This window comes from Perca flavescens, chromosome 13, assembly GCF_004354835.1.
Source record: "Perca flavescens isolate YP-PL-M2 chromosome 13, PFLA_1.0, whole genome shotgun sequence".
Taxonomy (NCBI): domain Eukaryota; kingdom Metazoa; phylum Chordata; class Actinopteri; order Perciformes; family Percidae; genus Perca; species Perca flavescens.
The window spans coordinates 4,736,543-4,761,375 of NC_041343.1; the positions used below are offsets into that span (position 1 = coordinate 4,736,543).

The window sequence follows — 24,833 nt, forward strand, 5'->3', positions numbered from 1 at the left end:
GAGCTGTTGACGTCAGTTGCTAAGCAACCGCAGATGTCGCGAGAGTAAGAGCCGCTGGTTTGCTGTGTTGAACAATGTATTCTACATTGTAACATGTACTAGCAGTGCATGTTGTTGTTACACATTAGATTCTAATGAGAATATAATATATAACAATGTACTGTAAACTTGTTGTCTTTGTAATTTGTCTCATTGTAAATGAGGGCCTGCCTTGAGCATAAAAAAAGGTTGAATGAATTTAAGGATAAAGTGAACATTTACACTAGCACAGGGGTTTTGATGTCAGTGTCCACATGTGCAGGTATACCCACATATTTTAGGGAGTCTAAAAGAATACATAATAATACATAAATAATAATACAAATATATTTAAGAGGTAACTGGGTCAGATCAGTTCAGACCAAACAGATTAGAGGTGTGTAATTTACCAATATAGTCTCATGATAACTACATAGTGCTAAGTGAGACTTTTCCATCACAATATCATGATATGGCTTAAATCACTGTGTTCATGGTCTTAAAGGCCATATAAGCATTTTAACTGCAGCTAAATTGGCTTGCCATAGTAGGTAAAGCACAGGTGTGATATGTACACAACTATAACAATAGCTCCACTCCATGCCTGTGAGCCAGAATATCATGTCATTCCAAAAGGCCCCTGTGGATATGCCAGTATATTATTTTAGTGAAAGATGGGCATCATGGTATATTTTGCATGGGGCCCACATTTCCTAGTTATGCTCTTTTTGTACAGTAACTCTGTGAAAGCTGACTGTACTGTACAAAAACATAGAGCAGTCTACATAGTGTACAATTTACACTTCTGAATAATTCATATTTTAATGATGGAATGCATGCATTTCTTCTTTATAATAACCAGCTAAATGTTTACCTGTGATACCAGTACAATACAACTCCAAGTTAAAAACAACAGCCAGTGGCTCTGAGAGGCTTAAGGTATGAACAGCTGTTCTGTGAGCTAAATGCTAATGTCAGCATGCTAACATGCTCACAGTGACAATGGCAACATGCTGATTGTTCACCAGGCACTAAATACAAACATACAGCTGAGGCTCATGGGAATGTCCTGGGTTTTGCAGGTATTTTATCATAAACCAAAGTGCTGAAAGTGATGATGACCTGATGATGGCGCCAGAATAAAAGTCAGAAATCCATGTAAACATAACAATACTAGGAGTTGACTTTTGTTCTCTTTTCATTTTTCACTAATCAAATGTTGATGTTAATTGCTTTGAGGACCATAGCAGTGGTTTTGAATGCTTTGCCACATTTACTATAAATCAGATTCATCACACAACTTTGCAGAACTTGTATATTTTTCCTATTTTACCTTCCACTGGATACATATCCATTGGTGTGTATAATAATTAATGGATTGATGCTTGAAACTTTTTGCCATAGTTACATTAGTCCTAAGAGACAATGCAGACTGCTAATTTATTTTTTATTTTTAGAAAAATCAGAAAAACGCTGATATGGCCCTTTAACGCAATGCAGAGAAAATACCTCTATATCTACACAATGTGCATCAAATGATACCACTTTGCTCAATAACATGAAAAGTCATCTTAGAAAATTTAAACATTTTAATAAATAAAAACTGATGTAATATACACCATTATGAATATACAACTACAACAAGCATACCAAGACATTTGAAATACAAAAAACTGACAGTTTGCTTTAAAAGCTTAAATTTTAGGAAGAGTGGGAGTGAGCAGGAATTACAATAGCCATACATTCTTGTTAGTGTTTGTGCCAACACATATAAAAAGCATCATGAGTACTGACTTCTCAGAGATGGTGAACATAAAAAAAGTGAATAGTTACATATCTGGACTAAATATTTCCATGTAGAGACATTTTGAGGTACTGAGTTGTCTACGCCTGTAACTAACAGTGAACACACTCACACGTTTTTGTAGTTCTCCAGAGGGTCATGATAACAAAAACCCCATTAAAAAATGAAGTCTATAACTCAGTTCAACACGTCTCAGGAAGACCGAACAATTAATAGGAGACAACTTCAGTTTGTTCTTCTTCCACTTGTATTGCATTTTGTGATGAAACAAAAAGAAGAGCTAATCCGTGTCATGTAACTTGTACATAAAGATACAGTTTTCATGTATAGAGGCTCCAAAGAGTGTTAACTAGTTTTAAACAGCATCTTTATAAGACAATATTTCAATGCTTTCTTCGGTCTTCAAACATATTAACAATACAGGTCCTCTATAAGCAACAACCTCCATCTAGTGGTGGCTTTTGGAGTAGCTCGGTTGCAGAACGAGTCCTAATGACTTGAAGGTAGAGATGTTCCGATACCAATAACAGTGTCGGAAAAGCCTCTGATACCGCCTACAATTCTGGTAATTACGATACCACATAATTTAGCCGCAAAGAAAATCTACTTGAAAGTAGTTAATTTGTGTTCTTTTTCCATTATGACTGGCTGTCAAACTGGATAAAAATGAACGCCACATAACTTACTTTTGTTTGTGTTAGTTCATGTTTCACAAAAAGTTTAACCTGAGCCAGACCGTACAACAAAGATAGAAATCAAATCACAACCATACAGGGATAGTACTATACAGCTGTTAAAACATAATAAAATATATGACACACTGGTCGGATCAGTACTCGGGATCGGCCGATACGTCAGTTCAGGTACCGGAATCGGACCATCTCTACCAGAAGGTGAGTAAAAGTCCCTCCTGTCATCATGTTGCTTAAACTGTACAATAAAAGGGCACCTGCAGGTGGAGTTAGTATGTTAACCTGACCTGATAGAAAGACTTGGGAGGGATCTGAATGTCTAAGATGAATACCGTATCAAAAGTCATGGTGAGCATATCTGTTCACTCAGCACCGAACACAATGTGTGGATACTATTTGCAACCACCAATACGTGACATCGAAGCACTGTGAGACCAAAATGAAGAAGAACAAGTTTTCAAACTCAATCCCAAGATAAATCATGATGACACGTGTATTCAAATGAATGTCCTATTCAATTTCCTTGCTTTCAAATTTGCCACTCAAAATGTTAGTCCTATCTGATCTGTGTATTCCCTGAAACAACAGCAGTCAAAGTGAACCATGTACACACATGAACCGACCCAGATCAAATGTTGACCGACTGGCCAAACAGCATCCTACAGTACAGTACAGGATTGTGGAGCTACATTTTGTCTGAAGCAAGGAAATATCTAACTTAAAAATAAAGCACCACAGATGTGTTTAAATAGCACCAGTGTCAGAATGTATATGACATGTTTTTTTTTGGCAATGTACAGCACCGAATTGGATGTCACCAATGTCTGGGGTAACGTTTAGCAGCTGCTGCAATGCTCAAACTCCACTTCTGAGCAAAAGGCAACAGAACGTTCATATTACCTTGCACATGCTTCTGCCTATAACCTAAACAAACCAAAAAACCCATTTGGATCCCCTTATGTCAGTTCAAAGCATCATGAAGCACTGTGTCTGTTACATACATACTGTAAATATACGACGTGAAACATTTCTATCTGCACAGTTTGTGAATTAGATGATTATACAGTTATATTTATGTGCTCTGCTGTGATACAGATTGCAAGGGAGCACCATAGTAAGGAAAAAAAAGATTCTTACCATTCTTTCATGGCAAAAATATATTTTTGAAAAGATGAATGTGTGACTGCAGAAGCCAGCCTGGTAGAAGAAAAAAAAAATCAAGAAGTAAATAAATGTTACCAACCAATGTTACGTGTGGTAAGATGATGGCCCACAGATAATTCAACAATTACATTTGCTATTCACACCAAATGGACGTTGCTATAATAACTAGTTTGCTGTATCCTTCTCTGAGAGTCTCTGGGTAATGGACAGTGAGATATACAGTACAGTAGTGACAGCCATTTTGGTGCACCATTCTCTTTTGTTTTGTACACAACTTAAAAACCTCAGACATATTTCTCTACTGTGTGTACGATTCTGCATTGCTACAGTATAGAGCAACAAATGGATATAAAAATAATAGAATATAGACTTATACATTCTTGAAAACAAGTACTGTCCCCAAATATAGATACTCATATAACCATTTTGGTTCCATGACAATATATTTATATAGACTTTTTTTTCTCTATATTTCTTGGCTCTATAATATTAAACTCTTTAACTAATTTCTAGCATTTAGAAGATTTCCATCACTCACATATAGACATTGGTCTGTTACATCATGTTATAATGTGTCACTGAAGCAGACCCTACACTACTCGGTTCCCACTCACTCTTCTATATAGTTAATGTTCATCATATTTTCTTCTACAAAAAATATATATGACAAGGTAAGCTTATTTGAGATATTATTTACACAGTGCAACAAAACTTTGTTTTCTAAATCTCAAATCTGTAATGCCTTTTTGTACACACACGCTTGGTCAAAAGTTGATACGTTATATCTCAATACACGTTGCTGTATCGATACACTGGTGGGAAGTATCTGCAGTGTGTTGGACTTCTCTAAGATTGATTTTCGATGAGCTCGGCTTTGTGTCACATTTAGTTTAGATTAAGGTCTCTGCGTCAGTGCATCCTTCCTGCCAGTAAGATGATAGAAGAGTCTTTTATTTAGTCATTTATTTACTATTTCACTGGCTTTTCAGCTTTTATTTCATTTGAAAGGCAGAGTCATGTTTTGCGACGTATTACATTGCACTTTATCATTGTATCAATTTGCAGTTTTATAATATTGTGAGTTTGTCAGTTCCGGCCATGAGTCATAATAGCAATATGTCCATTTATTTACAGATATCTCAGTGATATGATTAAACCCCATGTTACAACACACGTGTAAATTGCTCATTTGGGCTCTTTTTTAATAAGGAACATAATATGGCAGTTTTAGGTATCAGATCCAGTTAGTTCAGAGAGTTGCATTTCAAGAGCAACTAAATGTAGTAAATATGGTGGCAACAAAAACGTTGTACTTTTGCGGCATGTGTTAGCACCAGAGGTTCTCCACTCTTAGCGTATGGGATAAAAGTCTGCTCAACACGTCAACAATACGATGAGAAGTCTCTTTTAATGCATCTTAAAATATGTAAAGTCAGAGCAGAACGTCTGGTTCTCCTCCGCTCAAGAGTCAAGAGTGATACAGTACTGAGATTTTCTTTTAATGAGCTATTTCAGAGGCTTGTACAGTACTATCAACTGTGAATCATCACTGTAATCTCTAAATGTGTTGCACTAGTGGGGGCTCATATGACAGTAGAGTTACCCTCATCATGGTACATAGTCTGTAATATCATTCCGAGCTCGGGTATTTCACAAGTTTACATCTATGTACTGCACTTAACACAAGTCAGACTGCAATTTGACAACTAAAGCATCTTTTTAAAAGAAAAAATCCACACAGCCAACAATTCGTCTGTGCTCTACTAATAATCTAGTAATCTACTAGAGCATCAAAATGGACTTGGTTCTTTTCACTCCATACTACAGTTTGTGAGGTAACATTCACCTAACATGTACTATAAAAAAATATCAATTGATAGACATCACAGAAGTAGTAAAGAGCAAATCTACCTGCCCTAATGACCAAATCATCTAGAAATTCTCAATTTTGGGTGTTGCAGCGGCTTCAAATCCACGTATCTAACCGCATGGCATGTGCTTTTGTTACATGTCAACACTACTGTGGCCAAAACTGCCATAATGGTCAAATTTCAAACATTGGGACTGTGTCTGCCTGTACAGCAGGTGGTTTTATCATTTAAAGATCCTTACTGCTTTCCTTTACCTTCCAGGTAAGCATAGCTGTTTCATTGGGACTTAACATGTTGTCATGCTTTTGTTACACATAACCACAGCACGTTTGCTCGGGTAGTAGCCATCCCCCAGTAGCGTTCAAATGTTCATACCATGCAAATAATATCTTTCACTATACACTATGTACATGGACACACTTCTCAGTGGCACATTAAGAGGTATACAGTACTTCTTTGATGAGGCAGATCTGACCTTGCCCTCAGCCTCTCCCAGCTCACACTGTTCTCACTTCACATAAGTCTCATTAAAGCCCTTGGTGATGACAAAACTGCACAGTCATACAAAGCTACAATTTCCCACCACCGCTGCTTTAAAGAGCTGTCTTGTGACTTTGAATTTTCAGGGTTTTGTTGGTGTACTAAATTTTCAGTGCATTCATTCTTCTACATTCAGCCAAAATAAACTTAGCACAAAAAGTAAGGACCAAAATGCTAAGCTAACTGAATATTGCTCTGTATATAGGGAAGGCTCAGTGGTATGGTTTTTCTTTCATATAAACTTAGCACAAAAAGTAAGGATATTTGGTAGATTATTTCTCTGTGGTAACAATGCTTTTTGGCAATAAATCTTATACCGTTGGAAAGCCTGTTTAGTTCCCTTTCAAAAGGTGCCCCATTTGTAAGGAACATGCATTTGTGGGATGAGCAGCAGAGTATGTGGGTTGCACCCATGAAAAATTTGCCAAATCTTCTCTGCCAATGCCAAACAGCTTATTCTGCCATTGTTTGGTGGATTGGATGATTGAAGTTTGAAGAAACAAGACATATTGGCAATTTTAACAATTTATTCATTTCACAAACAGGAGCCTCAGTAGTGTGTGGAAGAACCATACACAGCCACAACAGCCTGGCACCTCCTCATGCTGGTCACACACTGCTGTGGGATGGCATCCCATTCTTCAACCAGCATTTGTCGCAAGTCAGCAAACGTGGTTGTGTTGGTCACTCTGGCACAAACAGCACGCTCAAGCTGATCCCACAAGTGTTCAACGGGGTTGAGGTCCGGACTGCAGCTGGCAGGCCATTCCATCCTCTCCACTCCCACATTCTGGAGGTAGTCTCTGATAAACCCCGCCCTGTAGGGGCAAGCGTTGTCATCTTGGAGGATAGAGTTTGGTCCCAGACTGTGGAGATATGGGATTGCCACTGGTTGCAGAATTTCATCGCTATATCTCTCTGCATTGAGATTGCCTCCAGTGATGACATGGCATTGGCAGAGAAGATTTGGCAATTTTTTTTATTTGTTTTATTTTGGCAACCCACATACTTAGTGCTGCTGCTCATCCCACAAATGCATGTTCCTTACAAATGGGGCACCATTTGAAAGGGAACTAAACAGGCTTTCCAACGGTATAAGAGTTATTGCCAAAAAGCATTGTTACCACAGAGAAATAATCTACCAAATTTCCTTACTTTTGTGCTAAGTTTATATGAAAAAAAACCATACCACTGAGCCTTCCCTATATACAGAGCAATGTTCAGTTAACTTAGCATTTTGGATGTGTTTCCCCAAACGCAGAGGCTCACCATGTTTGTTTCTGCTGACTTAATCCACTCTGCTCACATCTACATAACTATTTCCATATTGAAATAAAAAAATGGGTATATATTTTTCATTTGCGTAACTGCATGCATATCATCGACCAATTTTGATAAAATATTTAATTTCAATTTTCAATTTCAAATTTCAATAAATCTGAATTTATTTTAGGTCTTTTTCCACATCTGTCAGTGTTTTGGTTTATTTTAAATGTAATTACAACATGTTAGCTTGGCAGAGTGCATCAGTTATGAAATTCGCAGATATTTGCAATTAATTGTAAAGTTAATTCCTCAACAGAAACAATATAATATGTATGTATATTGGGAAAATATCATTGCTGTCGGGTGAAAACCTTGTATGTCCAAAATGGTTGTTTTTCAGGAAATGAAAAAAGGCTAACGTAAAAACATTTTATTATAATATATAAAATAAATATATAAATATTTGTAAAACCCCCGGGTGACCAATAGCATTGATTCATAAAAAAAAAAAAAAGACGAATATGGAGATACAAGATTTCTGCCCGACAGCGACAATATGTTGGTACAGTACAGAATGTACATTACAAGCTATCCCTATTGTTAATACACTTAGTTTTGTTTTAAATTTAAACTCTTAACAGAATGTTGTCGACTTTTTTAACACCTATTCTACTGATCTTACATTCCATTCTAGAACGTCATCATTGGTAGAAAATAGTGCCTGCTTTGGAATAATTGGTTAGAAATGCTCTGCTGGTATTAGGGAATGTCAGATTCCCAAACTTTCCTAACAGCAATATCTTGCTCGTTTCTTAGCAATGTAAATATAGTCTTTCTAGTCCTGGTTGATAAATTAATTGTTAATTGATGTTAATCAAACCGTCCCTTAAATGTGTTTACCTTGTCTTTTCATACACAGTGTTACATGCAATGGCCTCTGTCCCCTCGATCATGCAGGCCTAGAAAGTACAATGCCAAAGTCTTTCAACAAAACCAACAGACTGACTTCACTCATTCAGCGAACTCCCTCCAGAGCTCGGCTAAGATGACCCACAGCAACACAAACATCAGAAGGTCTGCAGTGAAACAGTCAATAAACCAAAATGTCATTTTGAAAGGAAACTATGGCACTCTTCTTCTTACATCTGACAAATACATTTCTATAATTACATATTTGACTTGGAGAACATCAGAGTGCCTTAAAACATGAAATATCACTGTAGGTATGCCACAAAAAGGCATTTATGGAAGAAGAGGTCATTGTTTCTCTTTCAGTGTGATTTTGAATCCAACCATCACTCCAACAAGTGCCTTCCAACCACCGATCTTTTAAACATAGGCTCATTAGAAAAGAATCATAAAATACAACAATACAGTAATTACACAGTTGTGAAAATGGAAGTGACATTTGTAATAATTTACATTACATTACTTTATGGTTCACTTAGCACATTGGACTGCATGAAGAGCCACTGCTCAAACACTTCCTGTATGATGGGATGGCCTCTCCGCTGATACATTTCAGTCATCCCATCAGTTAGTGCCTTAAAAAGCTCATGGTAATTCCTCTAGGCTCTGCCCCGACACATTCACATTGGAGGGCAGGAGTTCTCATTGATCACATGTTGAAGATGGTTGGGGATTGGTAATGTTGAAGTTGGTTGGGGATTGGTAACGTTGAAGTTGGTTGGGGAATGGCCAATGACCAATGATCTGGGTGTTCTACGTGCATTCTAATGCCACTTCATTCTCACTGAAATGATTCATGCTGACTTTGTTATCTTTGGAAGTACAGATTGTGGTTTCACTTTAGTTACATATGTTAACATTAATACATTATTAATGTATAAATTGTATTTCAAAGTTATTTCCACAATAATTGCATTATGTTGACATAGGCGCAATACTTCACTGTTAGCTACCAGATGTTCCAACCTTGGAGACATAATAATTCATAAAGGCACTAGCTTCTCTACTAAAACTGCTAATGCATCTGTATGATGCATGTATTAACTTTATTCCAGTATGATGGATATAGTCAAGTTATTATTATTAGTATTATTTTTGCTTCTCTATTTATGTATGATCATTTTCTAACAGGAGATGTAGTTATTATTCCCTGTTTTATGAAATAGATCACATCACTTCGTCTTCTTCACTCCTCCTGCACTTTAAATATTAAATATGAGAGGAGAAGTCGGTTGTCTGAGCAGATTGTTTTGTAAGCTTAACACCGCTAAGCACTAAGCATTTATTGTGGAAATATCTTAATCAAGCAAACAAATTGAATCACTTAAAATGTGGTTGATTTTAGAAGACTATGTTGGAGTTGTCAGAATCTGCTAAAAATCACAATAACACAAATAAATAAATTCATAAAAACTGAACATGAGCAAAACCACTCCAAACACACTTCAGCAGAACAGCTTTCATTTCATATTAGGAGCCCAAGATATGTTACTGTAACATCTATGAATGAATACAACTTCTGAAGAAATTGAGCACCTTTTGAGCAAAACAGGAAAAAGAAAACAAACAAAAAAAACAGCAACAAAACTGTTACATTACACACCCATCCTTTGTTGAACCTAAAATATGATTGAGCTGCAGCATGTGTAATATGTGATATAGTTGAGTTTCGGATGTTATGGCACTTCCTTTACTTATCCAATAAAAACAAATTTTAGCCCCTTAGTGTCTACATTTCCGTGTCAGTTAGACAGGCAAATGTAATATCAATCACTGGAATCTTTCAAAGTAAAACTGGGCCACATGTTAACAAAAGTGTAGCATACGACAAAAACTTTTGGCTCTCTGTGTGTTGCCTTCAATGCCACTTACTATTTCCTTCAGGGATGACTGTACTCTCAGCATTTCCATTTGAAATGACAAGCACATAAAGAGACAAAATACAAAGAGGCAGGTAATTACACATGCACGCACACATAAAAAAACAAAACGTAAATATATAAATAGAAATTAGACGTGAGTCAGGCAACCGACCAGAAGCTTCATTAAGGCCAAACAAAGCCATTGTTTTTTATGCCCTCTAAAATCTATGAAGAAAATACTATAATATACTATTTCACAAAATCTTATCCTCCACTATGTATGGATGGTTACTTTTTTAATTGATTTTCTTTTTGGCATAACTATAGTTATTAGGATTTGGAACTCTCTACACTACCTAAAGAAGAAAAACTGGAGGAGATGTAAAGAAGCAGACACAAATCTGAGGAAATGGACCCGATTTTGCTCCAGTGCAAAGACAGAGCAGTTAATTGGAGCGTTTAAATGACTTCATATAGAATAACTCAAAGCAAGTGAATTAACACTTTTCATTGCGCCTGTTAATCTTGGTTATAAGAGTGTGAAATGCAAATGTAGAGTAAGCCCCTGTGCGATTCACTGCTGAATGACATCTATTCAATAAGTAATTGGATATAGTGAAAGTCAATAGAATTCCCTCAGTAGGCTGAGTAAAGTAGTTTAAGGTTGTGTTTCTGTTTGTCAGTCCTGATCGTTTCCGACAAGAGACAGAAAAGATGAGTAGAATGTGACAGAATCATCATTCTGAGAGCTAAATAAAATGAATTATGTACATCTACTGTAACAAACTAGAAGAAGTGCATATAAGAAAGGAAAAGTAAAGAGAAACTATAACGCGTCATTATGAGGAAAGGAAGTGGAACACAATGACATGAAAAAAGGCTAGTTTGTTCTGCTGGCTGATCCTGGTGGTTGTGTGGTCTCGTGTCCTGTGCTCTGAGGTATACTTGGTAGAAAGTGAGAACACCCATATTTGTGAGGCGAGTTTTTCGGCAGATTAGAGACGCTGCTGGCGGAGAGGATCCGGTGGAAGGTGCTGTAAACAGAGACCCGCAGGGCGTTTTTTTGGGGGGGGGGGGGGGGATTGGCTCAGCACAATAAACATGATCTTAGTCTGGAGAAGCCTTTTAAATTAAGTACGGTAACACTGGAGTGGGAAAACTACAGTATATTCTTTTTTATTTTAAATGGGGAAAACAGGAGCTGGTTATCATGTACTGTATTGCCTCTTTTGTAATTCCTTTTTTTGCACTGGAGTAAAACTTTGGAAAATTGTGGCAACTATCATTTTGATTTAAACTGCTAATAGTCTAAACACATTTTTAAAAGGAATACTTCTGGATGTAAGCATACACAGATCATCCCAATCAGTAGTAGTCAAAATAATCTTTTTTTCAGAGGGAAAGCCTTGGAACCAGGATGCCCTCTGTGATGCCATTCCAATCTACAAATGCTGCTACTGTACATCACTAACAGTAAGTTGGGACCAGCATTTCAGACACAATCATTAATGTACTTTTTTTGTGTGTTCTTGATCTGATTGTTTGGGGTACATTTTCAGTCATCACAGATTGAACACAGCAGAATGCTTACTAGTGCGGATTGAACTGACCAAGGGCGTAACTACAGAAGGTACCCAATCTGAACGCTGAAATTTAGAGCTATTCCCCTTTATAGACAATAAATTGCAATCATCTTTGTTTTGTTTTTTACCATCTGGTATGTAGCTAGTGTTATTTTGGAATGATGGCATATGGTTGTGACCTTTCAGAGGAGGGTTGCATGGTCTAGGTCTATGTTGTCCATGCTGGCCAAAATAGCCTTCTGGTCCTCCCTGGGTGGGCGGCGGTACAGCAGAGCAGAAAAGCGAGTATATGGGTCATAGAGGATGGGCCGTTTCTTCTTCTTGCGGAGGTAGAGAGCTTCTTCGGGCTGGAGTACCTGAGAGGTGTAGGCCTGCTGGGTCTGAGAGGTGGTGACACCTGGAGGAGGGGAGATGGAAGGCAGGCCATAGCCACCATGTTCACAGGCAACGCTGCACAATTGTCCCACTCACATGACTGTAGCAGTTGTTTCCTGCCCCACCACTATCTCATTTTACCATGTTTTGTGAAATCATTACAAAAAAATGCAAATTAAACAGTATGTGACTTGCCTGAGGTAATGCTGTTACTTCTGGATGTGGCAGAATTGAGGGAGTTCAGTGTAAAATGTGTGTTGTATGTATGTACCTTTGTTCAGTGTCCAGTGTGTCCGTCAGCAGTTATTTTTTTTCTAAAAAGAAAATGTTCTTTTGGGAAACATACTCATTTGCTTTCTTTCAGAAAGTTAGATGAGAAAATACAACTCTCATGTTCGTAAACTAAATATAAAATGAATTTACAGCCAGCACATGCTTAGCTTAGCTTAACATGAAGCTGGAGTCTTTGCCGGTTGCCAGGCAACCTCATGGTGACAACAAGGCTCCAGGAAGTCACTGTCCCGGCCAAGAAATAGTTCCAGCACGCAATTCCCCGTAAAACCATGACTAGATGACTAGTTTTTTAATTCCTGTGTGTGTGTGTGTGTGTGTGTGTGTGTGTGTGTGTGTGTGTGTGTGTATGGATTAAACAAACGAATGATAAAGTATGTGACAAGTTAATTAGTAAAATGTACAGGTGCTTTCAGTCTTTACACTGACTCTCTTTGCTGACTCTCAGCAAGGATGAAAATAAGTTTCCTGTTATTCCTTGTTTCCTAAAATGTCAAACTATTGCTTTAGTCAGAGATGTAACCAAAATATCAATACTGTACCTTGAACCATTTTTCTCAAAGGCACCAGAAAACAGGAAATAACATCTGCTGTTCTGGGGGAGGATTTGCATTGAATAGTAATGTTCACCTAGTGTTGTACGTACTGAATGAAGTGCATTGAAGGGTGATGCGTTCACTTAGCTTAGAAAAAAATGGAACCAACTACATAGTCATTGGCTACAAATATTTGAATAGACCTGAACAAAAGGATTTCAATTAGCAAAGTGACTTATAATTTACATCCCCAGTGTGTACCGAGGCTGCATGCTTTGTTTGCAGTGTTTGGATGTCTCAGTGTAAGTCCCAAAGTTAACGGGAAGGCATTGGGTATGTATGGAGGAAATATCTATTCATAATTCAAATTGAAAGTCCAAAGAGAAATTGAAAGTCCAAAGGGAAAACAAAGCGAGATCAAGTTAAAAATATTATTATTATTTTTTAAATTTTCCATTTGGCTTTGGCTTTTGAATTTAATATTTGGCTTTTGAATTTCAATTTATCATTGGCTCTTAATTTTCATTTAATATTTGGCTTTTGAATTTCAATTTAACATTGGATTTTAATTTTCATTTAATATTTGGCTTTTGAATTTCAATTAAACATTGGATTTTAATTTTCATTTGGCTTTTGAATTTCAATTTAACATTGGATTTTAATTTTCATTTAATATTTGGCTTTTGAATTTCAATTTAACATTGGATTTTAATTTTCATTTAACATTTGGCTTTTGAATTTCCATTTAACATTGCCTTTTCATTTGGACTTGACACATGTCAATGTAAATGAGGAGGCGTGGCCCAAAGGCTGGTGGGAGGGTCTGAAACGAAAGGGGTGCAGAGGCACCTTATGAGCAGCAGGGGGAGCTTACTGCTGAGGAGCACACTGTTAAGCATCTGTCTGCAGATTCACCACTAGGCTGGGTCTGGTTTCACATGATAGAAAATGATGATGTAAGCTAAACACAAACCACATTTCATGCTACAACAGTGAAGTTTTCATGTAGTTACTATAATTGGGCCCGTGTTAGTGAGGACTAGATTAGGACTGGATTTAAAGCTGATTCTGGTTCCCAACAACCGCCCCAGGTGTGTCTGTTTAAAACACGACTCAGACAACTTCTCTCTTTTGATGTTATATTTAATTAAGCAACAGTAGAAACATGGGTGTGGGTAGCTCTGCTTACGTGTGTTTGTGTGTGGTCAAATTTCGAGGACGCACACACACAATCTCAACCAGATAGTCATCGTCCGAACTGCGACCTCTCCTTTTTCTTTCTCTCACTTTTTTCTCCGGGTGGTGCGCGCGGTGTGAGGTGCGTGTCCGCGCTATTATAAAAAAGCAATCAATTCTATAATCTAGATCGGGAGTTTGATGTATTAGCAGCAGCAAACAACTGGAAACTTTTTACATTTACATCTGCTATTCCACCACTAAATTCACTATTGAGACTTTTTTATGCGATAAATTAACTGTGTAAAGTTTGAATATGGGCAGTTTTACAAACGTTGATGGCCAACTGCACATTTTCTTCGATGTTGTCAGAAGCTTCAGTCTGACGGGACAGCCAGCTGGTGGCGGCCGGGATCGCCTCCCTGCTGGCCGGCCAGTGATGCTCACAGACACCGCTGTTAGCTGGAAGTCTGAAAAAGTACACGGGCTGTACAAAAGGCCTTCAGTCAGGAGTGATTGTTGTGAGTAGGCTACATGTTGGAGAATAGAGTGGACACGCACCTCACACCGCGCGCACCACCCGGAGAAAAAAGTGAGAGAAAGAAAAAGGAGAGGTCGCAGTTCGGACGATGACTATCCGGTTGAGATTGTGTGTGTGTGCGTCCTCGAAATTTGACCACACACAAACACACGTAAGCAGAGCTACCCACACCCATGTCTCTACTGTTGCTTAATTAAATATAACATCAAAAGAGAGAAGTTGTCTGAGTCGTGTTTTAAACAGACACACCTGGGGCGAAGTTGGGAACCAGAATCAGCTTTAAATCCAGTCCTAATCTAGTCCTCACTAACACGGGCCCAATTATAGTAACTACATGAAAACTTCACTGTTGTTGCATGAAATGTGGTTTGTGTTCAGCTTACATCATCATTTTCTATCATGTGAAACCAGACCCAGCCTAGTGGTGAATCTGCAGACAGATGCTTAACAGTGTGCTCCTCAGCAGTAAGCTCCCCCTGCTGCTCATAAGGTGCCTCTGCATCCTTTTGGTTTCAGACCCTCCCACCAGCCTTTGGGCCACGCCTCCTCATTTACATTGACATGTGTCAAGTCCAAATGAAAAGGCAATGTTAAATGGAAATTCAAAAGCCAAATGTTAAATGAAAATTAAAATCCAATGTTAAATTGAAATTCAAAAGCCAAATATTAAATGAAAATTAAAATCCAATGTTAAATTGAAGTTCAAAAGCCAAATATTAAATGAAAATTAAAATCCAATGTTAAATTGAAATTCAAAAGCCAAATGAAAATTAAAATCCAATGTTAAATTGAAATTCAAAAGCCAAATATTAAATGAAAATTAAAAGCCAATGATAAATTGAAATTCAAAAGCCAAATATTAAATTCAAAAGCCAAAGCCAAATTGAAAATTTTAAAAATAATAATAATTTTTTAATTTGATCTCGCTTTGTTTTCCCTTTGGACTTTCAATTTCTCTTTGGACTTTCAATTTGAATTATGAATAAATATTTCCTCCATAGGTATGTGCTAGTTCATTTTAAAACTTTATAATTCTTAGCCTTACATCTCTGCAAACTGCAGCAACAACATGATTAAACATTCACTGCCACTTTCCCATATCAAAGTAAAGTCATGAGCATTTCAAAAGCTTAGTTTTGTGTTCTTATTTATTCATCATTAAACTATCTTGTGATAATTTAGGCAAAAGTGAAACATGATTAATAAATAAGAGCACACAGCACATTTTGAAGGACTAGAAGCAGCAACATTCTCATAATTTAAAATGTTGATGTGGTGGCTTGTGGCGGAGCTGAAACGTTGAAATCATAAAAAGTAATGCACACATTATTATCATGTACCAACCATACCAGGATTTGACTGAGTTATATGACAAATGCAGGACATATAAGACTGGAACAATAGCCAGACTAGTTTGACTTTGATTTTGACCTTTCTTTTTTTCTTCCGTCTCTTGTGAGTCCCACCTCTTGATTGGAATTGCAAAGCTGAATCACCGGAGTACTCCTTGTTTTTAGAAATGTAAACACATTTTTACAATGCCATGCCAAATCAGTACTGACCACATTGTGTTTAATTGAGTCAACAGTGGAGTTTTGATTCTCTTATTTCTACTGACCGACACAAAACTGATGCTTCACAAACCCATTTGGAATCACAGTATAAGCATCACATTACATTATAAATAGTATTACCAGTTTTAGTGTGGACTAACTGCTATGCCCTCCTTTGGCAAATGACTGTAAAATGTTATTCCCTTTTAACCTTTCAGCCAGTGTGTTGTAAGAAACAATATACGAATGCAGCAAAAAATAAAAAATAAACATTTTACGTCTGGTCATCATGATCATGATCCTAGCAAATTTAAAAAATATCACTGCGTTAGAAGTGAAAACAGAGAGGAACAGGGATCATACCTGCTTTCTTTCTGGACTTGGAGTTATTGTTGTTCATCATCATCTTCTTGGCCTTTTTAATACGTTGGTATCTCAGTGCATCAATCCTCTCAGACCCTGAAAGGGCACTCGGCGCACCTCGGCGTTTTCTGGATAAAGAGCAGAGAGAGGGGAAAACGGGTAACTCTAGGCCAAACATAGTCAGTGGACTGTGTTTCTGCACTACGGAGTGCAACGGAACCAGAAACCCACACAATCTCAAAACAGCACTGCTCGTGCTAAGCAAGAGGTTCAGCACATTGCCAAAGGATCAATATGAGACACACCCAAAGAGCTGAAATCGGAAATCCAGCAAAAACTTTTTTAAAGGTTTTAAGTACAAAGTCATTAATTCTAATATTCCCAAAACCTTGTACACCATCTGGATTTACTAGTTATGTTTAGGTTAATGATGACTATGTTTCACAAAATACATTAATACATCCAGAAGGTACTGTAGATATTCAATTGTGCACATTTGAAATTCCATTGCCCTTCAGGGTCATCTGAGATATTTTGCTCAAATTGATCCAAACAACCTTTATCCAAAGGAAAGCAAAGTATTACATGACCCCTGGAACCATCTGTTGACCTCATGGTGCAGAGTAGAACAGCAAGTAACGTCTTTGAGAAGAACATTTTAAAAGACTTGCACTGTTGATTTCAGAGGGAAATAGAAGAGAATACTATTTTGAACTACATGTAAGCAAGACTTTTCAATTGATATGTTTGCAGATTGTATACTTCTTTTATAAATGAATCTATCCCACTCCGAAAATAACAGATGCAAATGTTTCCTTGGTGTTGAGTGTATACAGTATTTCTCAGCTGTTAATGACTGCACAGACATCCCTCCTATTCACTGAGGCACTTATGACTTGGCAGCCCACAGATTTCTGCCACAAACACACACTTGGTTCTCTCAAGGCACAGAAAACAATTAGCATAACAGAGAGGCCATCTTCCCACCGTGGCTGTAGAGAGAAACCGAAGGCTGTTAGTAGAGGGGGAGAATCACAGCTGAGCAACAAAGCATCATCAATATGTATTCATAGACATGGATACTGTCTACAATGGGCTTCACCATGCTGACAGGGGGAGAGATGGCGGGAGGGGAAAATGACTACTCGGGAACAGTCACATAATGAAAAATAAGCCAAAGAAAAGCGAAGCACTAGGACAACAAATGTAACAATAATTTATCCATATAATTTTTCCTTTTTTGAAACGGAGGAGCAATATTTAGCGATGGCATGCATGGCAGTTTGCACATGGAACACGACTTTAAAGGGGAATACATTCAAAAGCACTTGGGCAGTTCACGCACACATAAAAATAGGGGGGGGTCCCTCAAGCCCCCTGTGTTCCCCATCTACAAGCCCTTGGCAAAATATTCTTTAGCATAAAAAGAAGAAGCTGTTTTGGCAGGACACTTGCTTCACTTGGTAGTGAGAACTGTTCTGCAGTCCAAACTTACAAGTGCAATTGTATATTTACAGTAGATGGTTTGATTTGTGTTCTATACAGATGCTTTATACAGGGATTAAGGCCATGTGTCCACCAGGAAACTGCTTTTAGTTATTCGGGCTAGAGATGGTTGCTGGAAGTACTGGTCATGGCTCCTGCTTTTGCTCTGTTGCTGTTCAAAACCTGCTAAGAATCTGGTGCATTTTTGACAAAAGCTGGGATATTTTTTTTAATTCTTGAAACTGATGCACTGAGAACACATGCTGAGCTTTCATCACTGCCAGGAACATGCAACAGCATTTGTGCTTCACTGTTAATGCAAAAGAGCAGTGAATGATGGCTCCCAGTGGACACACAGCTTAAGCTGACGTCATAATGCCAATCTATTTCTTGGGAGATTGGGGTCCAAAATATTTTTCAGTTTGTATCGTATACTACAAGCATCTGTAAAAATATATAAATGGCAGAATGTGTCACGCTTGAGAAGAATGCTAAGAGCGTTTTATAAAGTGATCATCTGACATTAAAGAATGTCTATGTGGACGTCCACATAGACATTCTTTAATAAATACACAGTATGCCCACCTTGTAATAATCTATATAGTACAGAGAGACACAAGACAAAAATAAAATTGGTGAACATACATGCTGAGAACAGCAGAACTGCTTTTTATAATGAAACTATTATATGCCTACTTATGTGGTTTTGTTTTGTTATGGAAATCGTTATTGTTTTTTATATAAAGGAAGTAATTAGTGCTACAGCGCCCTTTATTATAAGCATTATTCATTCTATGGATGAGATTGGTCCTCCAAACCTCTACTAGGCTCATCTTCCAGACAGATAGGAAGGAGGGGCCTGGAGCAGCTGGTGTCAGTTCAACACCTTGCTGGATGTTAGACAGGTGAGGTGGAGGGATAGCATGTTGAGGAGTGCTCACCACTCATGTTCGTTCATCTACTGTATGTAGTGCACATGGGTTTCTCACAGCTGATTGTAAAGACCAGAGAAATCCTGAGAAGTGTTGGCCTCACCGTAGTCTCGCATTGCCAGACCTTCCTCCACAGCGCTACGAAGGAAGGTCTGGCTAGTCCACACAGCATGCCAGGATGGGAGAAAAACGTGCTCTGGTTTATTGGTATTTCTTTAAACCGATCACAATCGTTTTAGGCTCCGCTAAGCGACGGACGGAGCCACGGTGCCTCTGCTAAATAGTCTTGGGAAGGAACTTGTTTTGGTGAAACGTCTACGTTCAAAGGTTGTTTTAGTTGTGCAACAGAAAACTCAGATTGGACAGATAGTCTAGCTAGCTGTCTGGATTTACCCTGCAGAGATCTGAGGAGCAGTTAACCATAGTCCTCAGAAATTCACTGGAGTTTAGAACGCCAACACAAAGACATAGGGAGGTGATGGACATCCGGGGGAATTTCCAACGGCACCTGAACAATTCCAGAAATTAAATGTTGTCGATATAGACTAGCCTCATTGTAATCCTTGACAATCTTCTCGGGAATCAGTTCAGTCTTGTATTAGCAAGAGAGACTGCTAAGAAGGCTAGGCTAGGGCTGCACCCTGTGCAGCATATGCATATATGAAATTGGACAGGATCGAGCAGCAATGGATTTCTTCCTGAGGAAGATGGCCGAATGTGAGAGATGGTTTACAACTGGTCTCAAGAGAGGAAGAGGGAAGGAGGCACTGACTGTATTCTTGACATGTGCAATTCCTTTGTTTGATTGAAGGGCCTTAACCATGCATTTGGTAGATTAAGCCATTGCCACGGGATAAGTAGTTAGCAATGCATTCCGTTCTTACTTGGCGTAGTAAAATAGGGGGACATATAACCCAGGCCTTATACCTGGCGTCTTGAGCCGAGATAGGAGTGGAGCAGAAGGATCAGGTCTCATCCATGATGATATCTTGCAATGACGTTGGATTGTTGGACATGTCTGCTGAAGAGGTCTTTCTTTTTTCACATTGATTCAAGGTGAACACCAATCTCCCCTCTCTTAATTACGGCATAATACTAGAGTGCAATGATATGTCTCAGGGTGCTGAGGCAGAGGCTCATTAGGATAAATCAATAGAGAAGTCAGTAGAGGGCTGAGGATGTACAAAATACCATCAACCTACAGTACACTTTCAAAACTTTATAAAATTATAGGAGGCCATTTTAGGGGCTTGCGTCTGTATTGACAATCATGTAACTTTTGGCTGATGTCAAACCCATTACATATAGGACACAACAACTTTAGTGTGGCTTTAAATGTATTAAAAAATATATATACTTGAATGAATATTAAAATTGGTTTGAGGCTGATAAGAGTTCTATTGTCTTACTTATGTGAGGAGGTAGATTGATCTGTGAACGTGGTCAGTTAGCAAACCACTCAAGCATGAAATCATGTCGGTGATACATCTCTAACCTAATCTGTTAGCCAACAGATGGCATATGCATATCAGAATGCATAATGTACTAAAGACTGCAGAACTTAAAATGCATAGCCACTTTAAGAAAAAGGAAAAAGTAAAGAACTGAAATGAACTGCACGTGTTGACTGAAGGAAGGAACAAATCAAACAAAGACTCAAAGTCTTGTATTCCCCTTTAAAGGACGAGGTGATCAAAAAAGTCCCACCTGCTAACCCCCCCCTTTCAGACATGGATCCAACCCTTACCTATTGCGGTGTAGAGGACCTGGTCACAACAACGCTGCCCAGATAGCTGAGATCAATCAAAAACAAAGCAGGTAAGACTCCAGGAGCCATCAATAACCACCATACTGCCCCTAATTCATAATGATGGAGACATTGCAGTACATGAGAAGCGGACAGGCCCTGTGACACACTTTGCCCAACAACCTTTCCTTGGTAGTCAGACCTGGGGCTGTCCTGGGGGCAATTAAAGGGGTTAGGGAAAGGAGGGTTACAGAAAGGGAAGGGGAAGTAGGGTAGGAAAAAATCTGAGAGGTTGGAAGGTAAGGGAGAATTGGTCATGCAGTCAGGTTACTAAGGTCGAGCATGGGCCGCAGGGCCTGCCAAGATGAACTCTTCTTAAAGCATCCCTCTGCATGATAAAGGCATCTTCAAAGGCTTGGAGCTAGACATAACAATGGGTGTTTGTTTTGTCTGGGGAATCAATTGGATGAATATTATGGGATTCCTCCTGTTAGTTGAAAGCAAGATAACGCATGAAACAGATGGAAAAACAGGGATCTTGTGGTGACGTCTGCAAATTCCCAGGCTTTTAGGGGCTTGTGCCAAACAAATTACTGTACACAGTGAAGTGGCAATATTGTTTTTCATCCGGATGGACTGTAGCCCCAAAAGGTCTGAAATATAATCTGTGAAGCAAATGCATTTTCTTGTCAATTCAACAAATAGTTACTTTCACAATTTATACTAATGTATTTTTCAAGGTGATACTTTTGGAACAATGCTTCACAGATTCAATGGGTGGTACCTCTAACTTGATGTCTGACATGAAAAGCAGCATTGACAAAATTAAACTAAACTGAACTTCCAGAGCTCATCAAATGAATCATCACAATAAAATGTTTTTTCCCTCAACCATACAGTTAATTTTTTCACATAAAAGTGATAACAAACATCTAAAGCAACTAAACTATAAAACTAATTTGCCACAGAGATGATTTAACAAATTGATGGATATTAGACAGCACGTCAGTAACCAAAATGTTAGAGCAACTTCACACATCAAAGCATTATGGGTTGGGGCAGATGACTAAAATTGCATCCCTCTCTGCATGCCTAATGCACCTACCCTGAAGCTGACCACTGGGGTGGAGAGGGCTCAGATGGAAGGATCCCCTCCTCAGTCCTCCTCTGAGATGGCATCTGCCCAAATAGGTTGCTGCTTTCCATGGGGGGTGACGGGGACTGGGAAGCTGGGTAGCTGGTTGCAGAGGTGGCAAAGGCCATGTGGGAACGGTAGCTGGGACTTGCTCTGCCTTTACCCTGGCCTTGGGCAGGTGAGGAGGAGGGGGAAGATCTCCTTGAGAAGCTGGCTGTGGAAGGAGGGAGGAGGGTAATCTCAGACATCTCTGGGGGTATGCGAGGTTGGACAATGCTGGGACGTGGCCTGGGACGTACTACAATCTCTGGGGAGCCCTCATGAGAACTAAAGGGGCTTTGGGTGAGGGGTGAGAGTCGGGAGGGCTGGAGAACCACCTGATGCATGCCAGAATCCATCCTACGAGGCTGTCTAGGACTGAAACGAGGGGTTGTTTCAAACCATCGTGTGTCCAGGCTACTGAATGTGCTAGGGACAATATGGGCCATTGGATCGGTGTAAGGCAAAACCGGCACACCAATACCGTGGCTTGTGTGTCTTAGCTGCCCTAAATGTGCCTCTTGCATAGCTAAATGCTTGGCTGGGGAGCCATGAGGCTTGGCCTTGCTGGGAGACTTGCTTGAGCGGCTCTTTGGGGCCTCCAGTGGCAGAACAGCTGGGTAAGTAGGCATCGGAAGAGAGGAGGGCTGGAAAGCACTAAGGGGGAGAACATGAGGTGGAGGATAGGGGGAACCATGGCGGAGATGCAAAGGGTGATGCGGCGGAAAAATAAACTGGGGCCCCTCCAGACTTGCAAAGGTGAAATCCAGTCCCTGCCAAATCTCTGGTGAACGAGAGGAAGAGGTGAGTGTCAGAGGAAGTGGGAAACCAGGGACAGCATATTGTGGGAAATCACCCTCCCCCATTTCTTCAGGAATCATGGGGTGACCAAAAGGACCTTCAGCAAGGTATGGAGGGGAGGACATGACAGAGCTGAGTGGGCTAGTATCGGGCATGTAAAAAGGTGGGGGATCATGATCCCCATGGGGACCTAGATAGCCATAGAAAGCCCTGTGGTGGAGAGAACCTCGGATCTGCCCCGCGGCCTGGAGCCGACTGCTCTCCATTATGGTCATACCTTCGAAGGGCCTGTGGAATCGAGGGCTGTAGGCTGGAGGTTGCAGGTAGGATTCCTGACTGGAGATGGGGGAAATCTGGTGAGGCCGAAGGGGGGCCATAACTGGGGGCAGAGGCCTGGGATCGTCATTCTCTTCGTCTGACTGCCGGAATTCAGGATAGAGGTCTGATTCTTCCACAAAAGGAAAGCCCTCAATTCGCCGTGGCTTAACAGACATTTCTGCATCAGCGGGATCTATGACAAAGCGTCCATCTGGGCCTCGGCTGATGAGTTCAATGGGTGTTGTTGCTTCAGCTTCATGCTTGGAGATGCTGTATTTCTTGCTTGTTATTGCTCTTTTGGTCTTCTTGTACAAAGACAATTCCTCCCTCTTTCCCGGACTTGGGGGTGGTTTCTTCCCACGCTGGTCGTGACTGTCTTCAGATGATTCTGACGGGGATGCCTTTGAACGAACGCTCTCTGGGCTCACCTTTCCTGAAGATGACCTAAAGAAAAGAATACAGAAGTGAATCTTTAAATATTCAAAAAGCCAGTACTTTGCACAAAACTTTACTGAAGAAAAGCAGTTTTTGTGCCTAAACCTAACCAAACTGTGACTGTTCACAACGTAAACGACTTGTTTAAAACCGCGACCGCTACGTTTAGGTAATGAGGACGTAAAAAACGCTCCTGTTGGGTTGGATTTCCTGCTTTATGAAACGCTCTTATGAGTCGTATTAGAATGTAGAAACAAATGACCTGTGTTGAATGGTTTGGAGGACTTGTTGGCCATTTGTAACATCTTCATAAGTTGATACAAATATCACAAACCTCAAACGTCTTGGAAAACAATGGGAACTTAAGAAGAGTAATGACTCTTTCATAAGCTGTCTTTGCTCTCCCCTTGATACTAAATGTTATGAACGTTGCCTAACAGCCAGGAGTTTATGTGTATTGGCTGCTGCACCCTCTAAACCTGTTCATTTAACAGTCTTATACATACTGGCAGAGCTAAGCATTGGAAAAGGACACACACCATGTGCCTCAATGCCTCACTGTTATACCGCCCAAACTTGGCTGGACACATACTTCGCTTGAACAGTGAGATGTAACGGAGTGTAGATGCTCGAGTTTGGTGATACAAGAGAATTTTTTTATTTATTTAGTTGTAAGAAAGGTGCACACAAGGAGGGGATATCACACACAAAATGAAAAATTCAATAGACAAGTGTGAATCTCAAACATTCAACAGTATATTCATTTCATGCAATTCCATTACAAAAAAATTACTTTTAATTGTTTGGCACATTTGATTTTGAAACTACAATAAAAAAGAAATGAAGCTATAACATAAGTTCAGTCAGGAAGACTACTATTTTGCATACTTAAATCGTAATCTATTTCTCATACATACATCAATCTGTCAGCAGTAGAGAAACGATGCCTCCATTTGCTGTCAACTATGGGTGAGGCCAAATTTCCAGGAAAAAACCCACAGGATAGAAGTGTGCATGGTTTGTTGTCACGACATGTTAACTTTTTGAGTTCTACTTTTTTGTTTTTCATTTATTTTATTACTTCTGCCACGTAGGTTATGATTTTGCGCATTTTGAAGTAAAAAGGAATAAAAATACACTCTGGGACTCAAGCTTGGGAGAAACAGCTTGCTAGACCACTTCAGGGCCAAAAAATAACTATCCATGGGAATGTCAAAAAAGGAAAGAGCTGGCCTTTGCACTAGATTTAAGCAACATTGTGGCAATAGGGTTGAGGTAGTTGTTATCAACAGCAATAAAACGCTCTAGCATGGCAGACAGGTGACACCTAAAAAACC

The 24,833-nt window shown here is 39.3% G+C and overlaps 1 protein-coding gene across 6 annotated transcripts in view; it reads right to left on the reverse strand.

The window, feature by feature from the left end:
• Window positions 1–7,837: 7,837 nt before the first annotated feature.
• The window catches only part of igsf9bb (immunoglobulin superfamily, member 9Bb), a 137,880-nt gene continuing 120,884 nt past the window's right edge, over window positions 7,838–24,833 (reverse strand). For 5 of the 6 annotated variants that reach the window (XM_028594646.1, XM_028594643.1, XM_028594644.1 and 2 more), the window contains 3 exons: window positions 21,874–23,505; window positions 16,605–16,732; window positions 7,838–12,166 (listed from right to left, as the gene is read on the reverse strand). In XM_028594646.1, the coding sequence (XP_028450447.1) occupies window positions 11,952–12,166; window positions 16,605–16,732; window positions 21,874–23,505 (1,975 nt within the window). In that variant the 3' untranslated portion in view covers window positions 7,838–11,951. Of the gene's footprint in view, window positions 12,167–15,914; window positions 16,195–16,604; window positions 16,733–21,873; window positions 23,506–24,833 lie in introns of those variants that run through there. The other variant, XM_028594647.1, reaches the window with a different exon arrangement.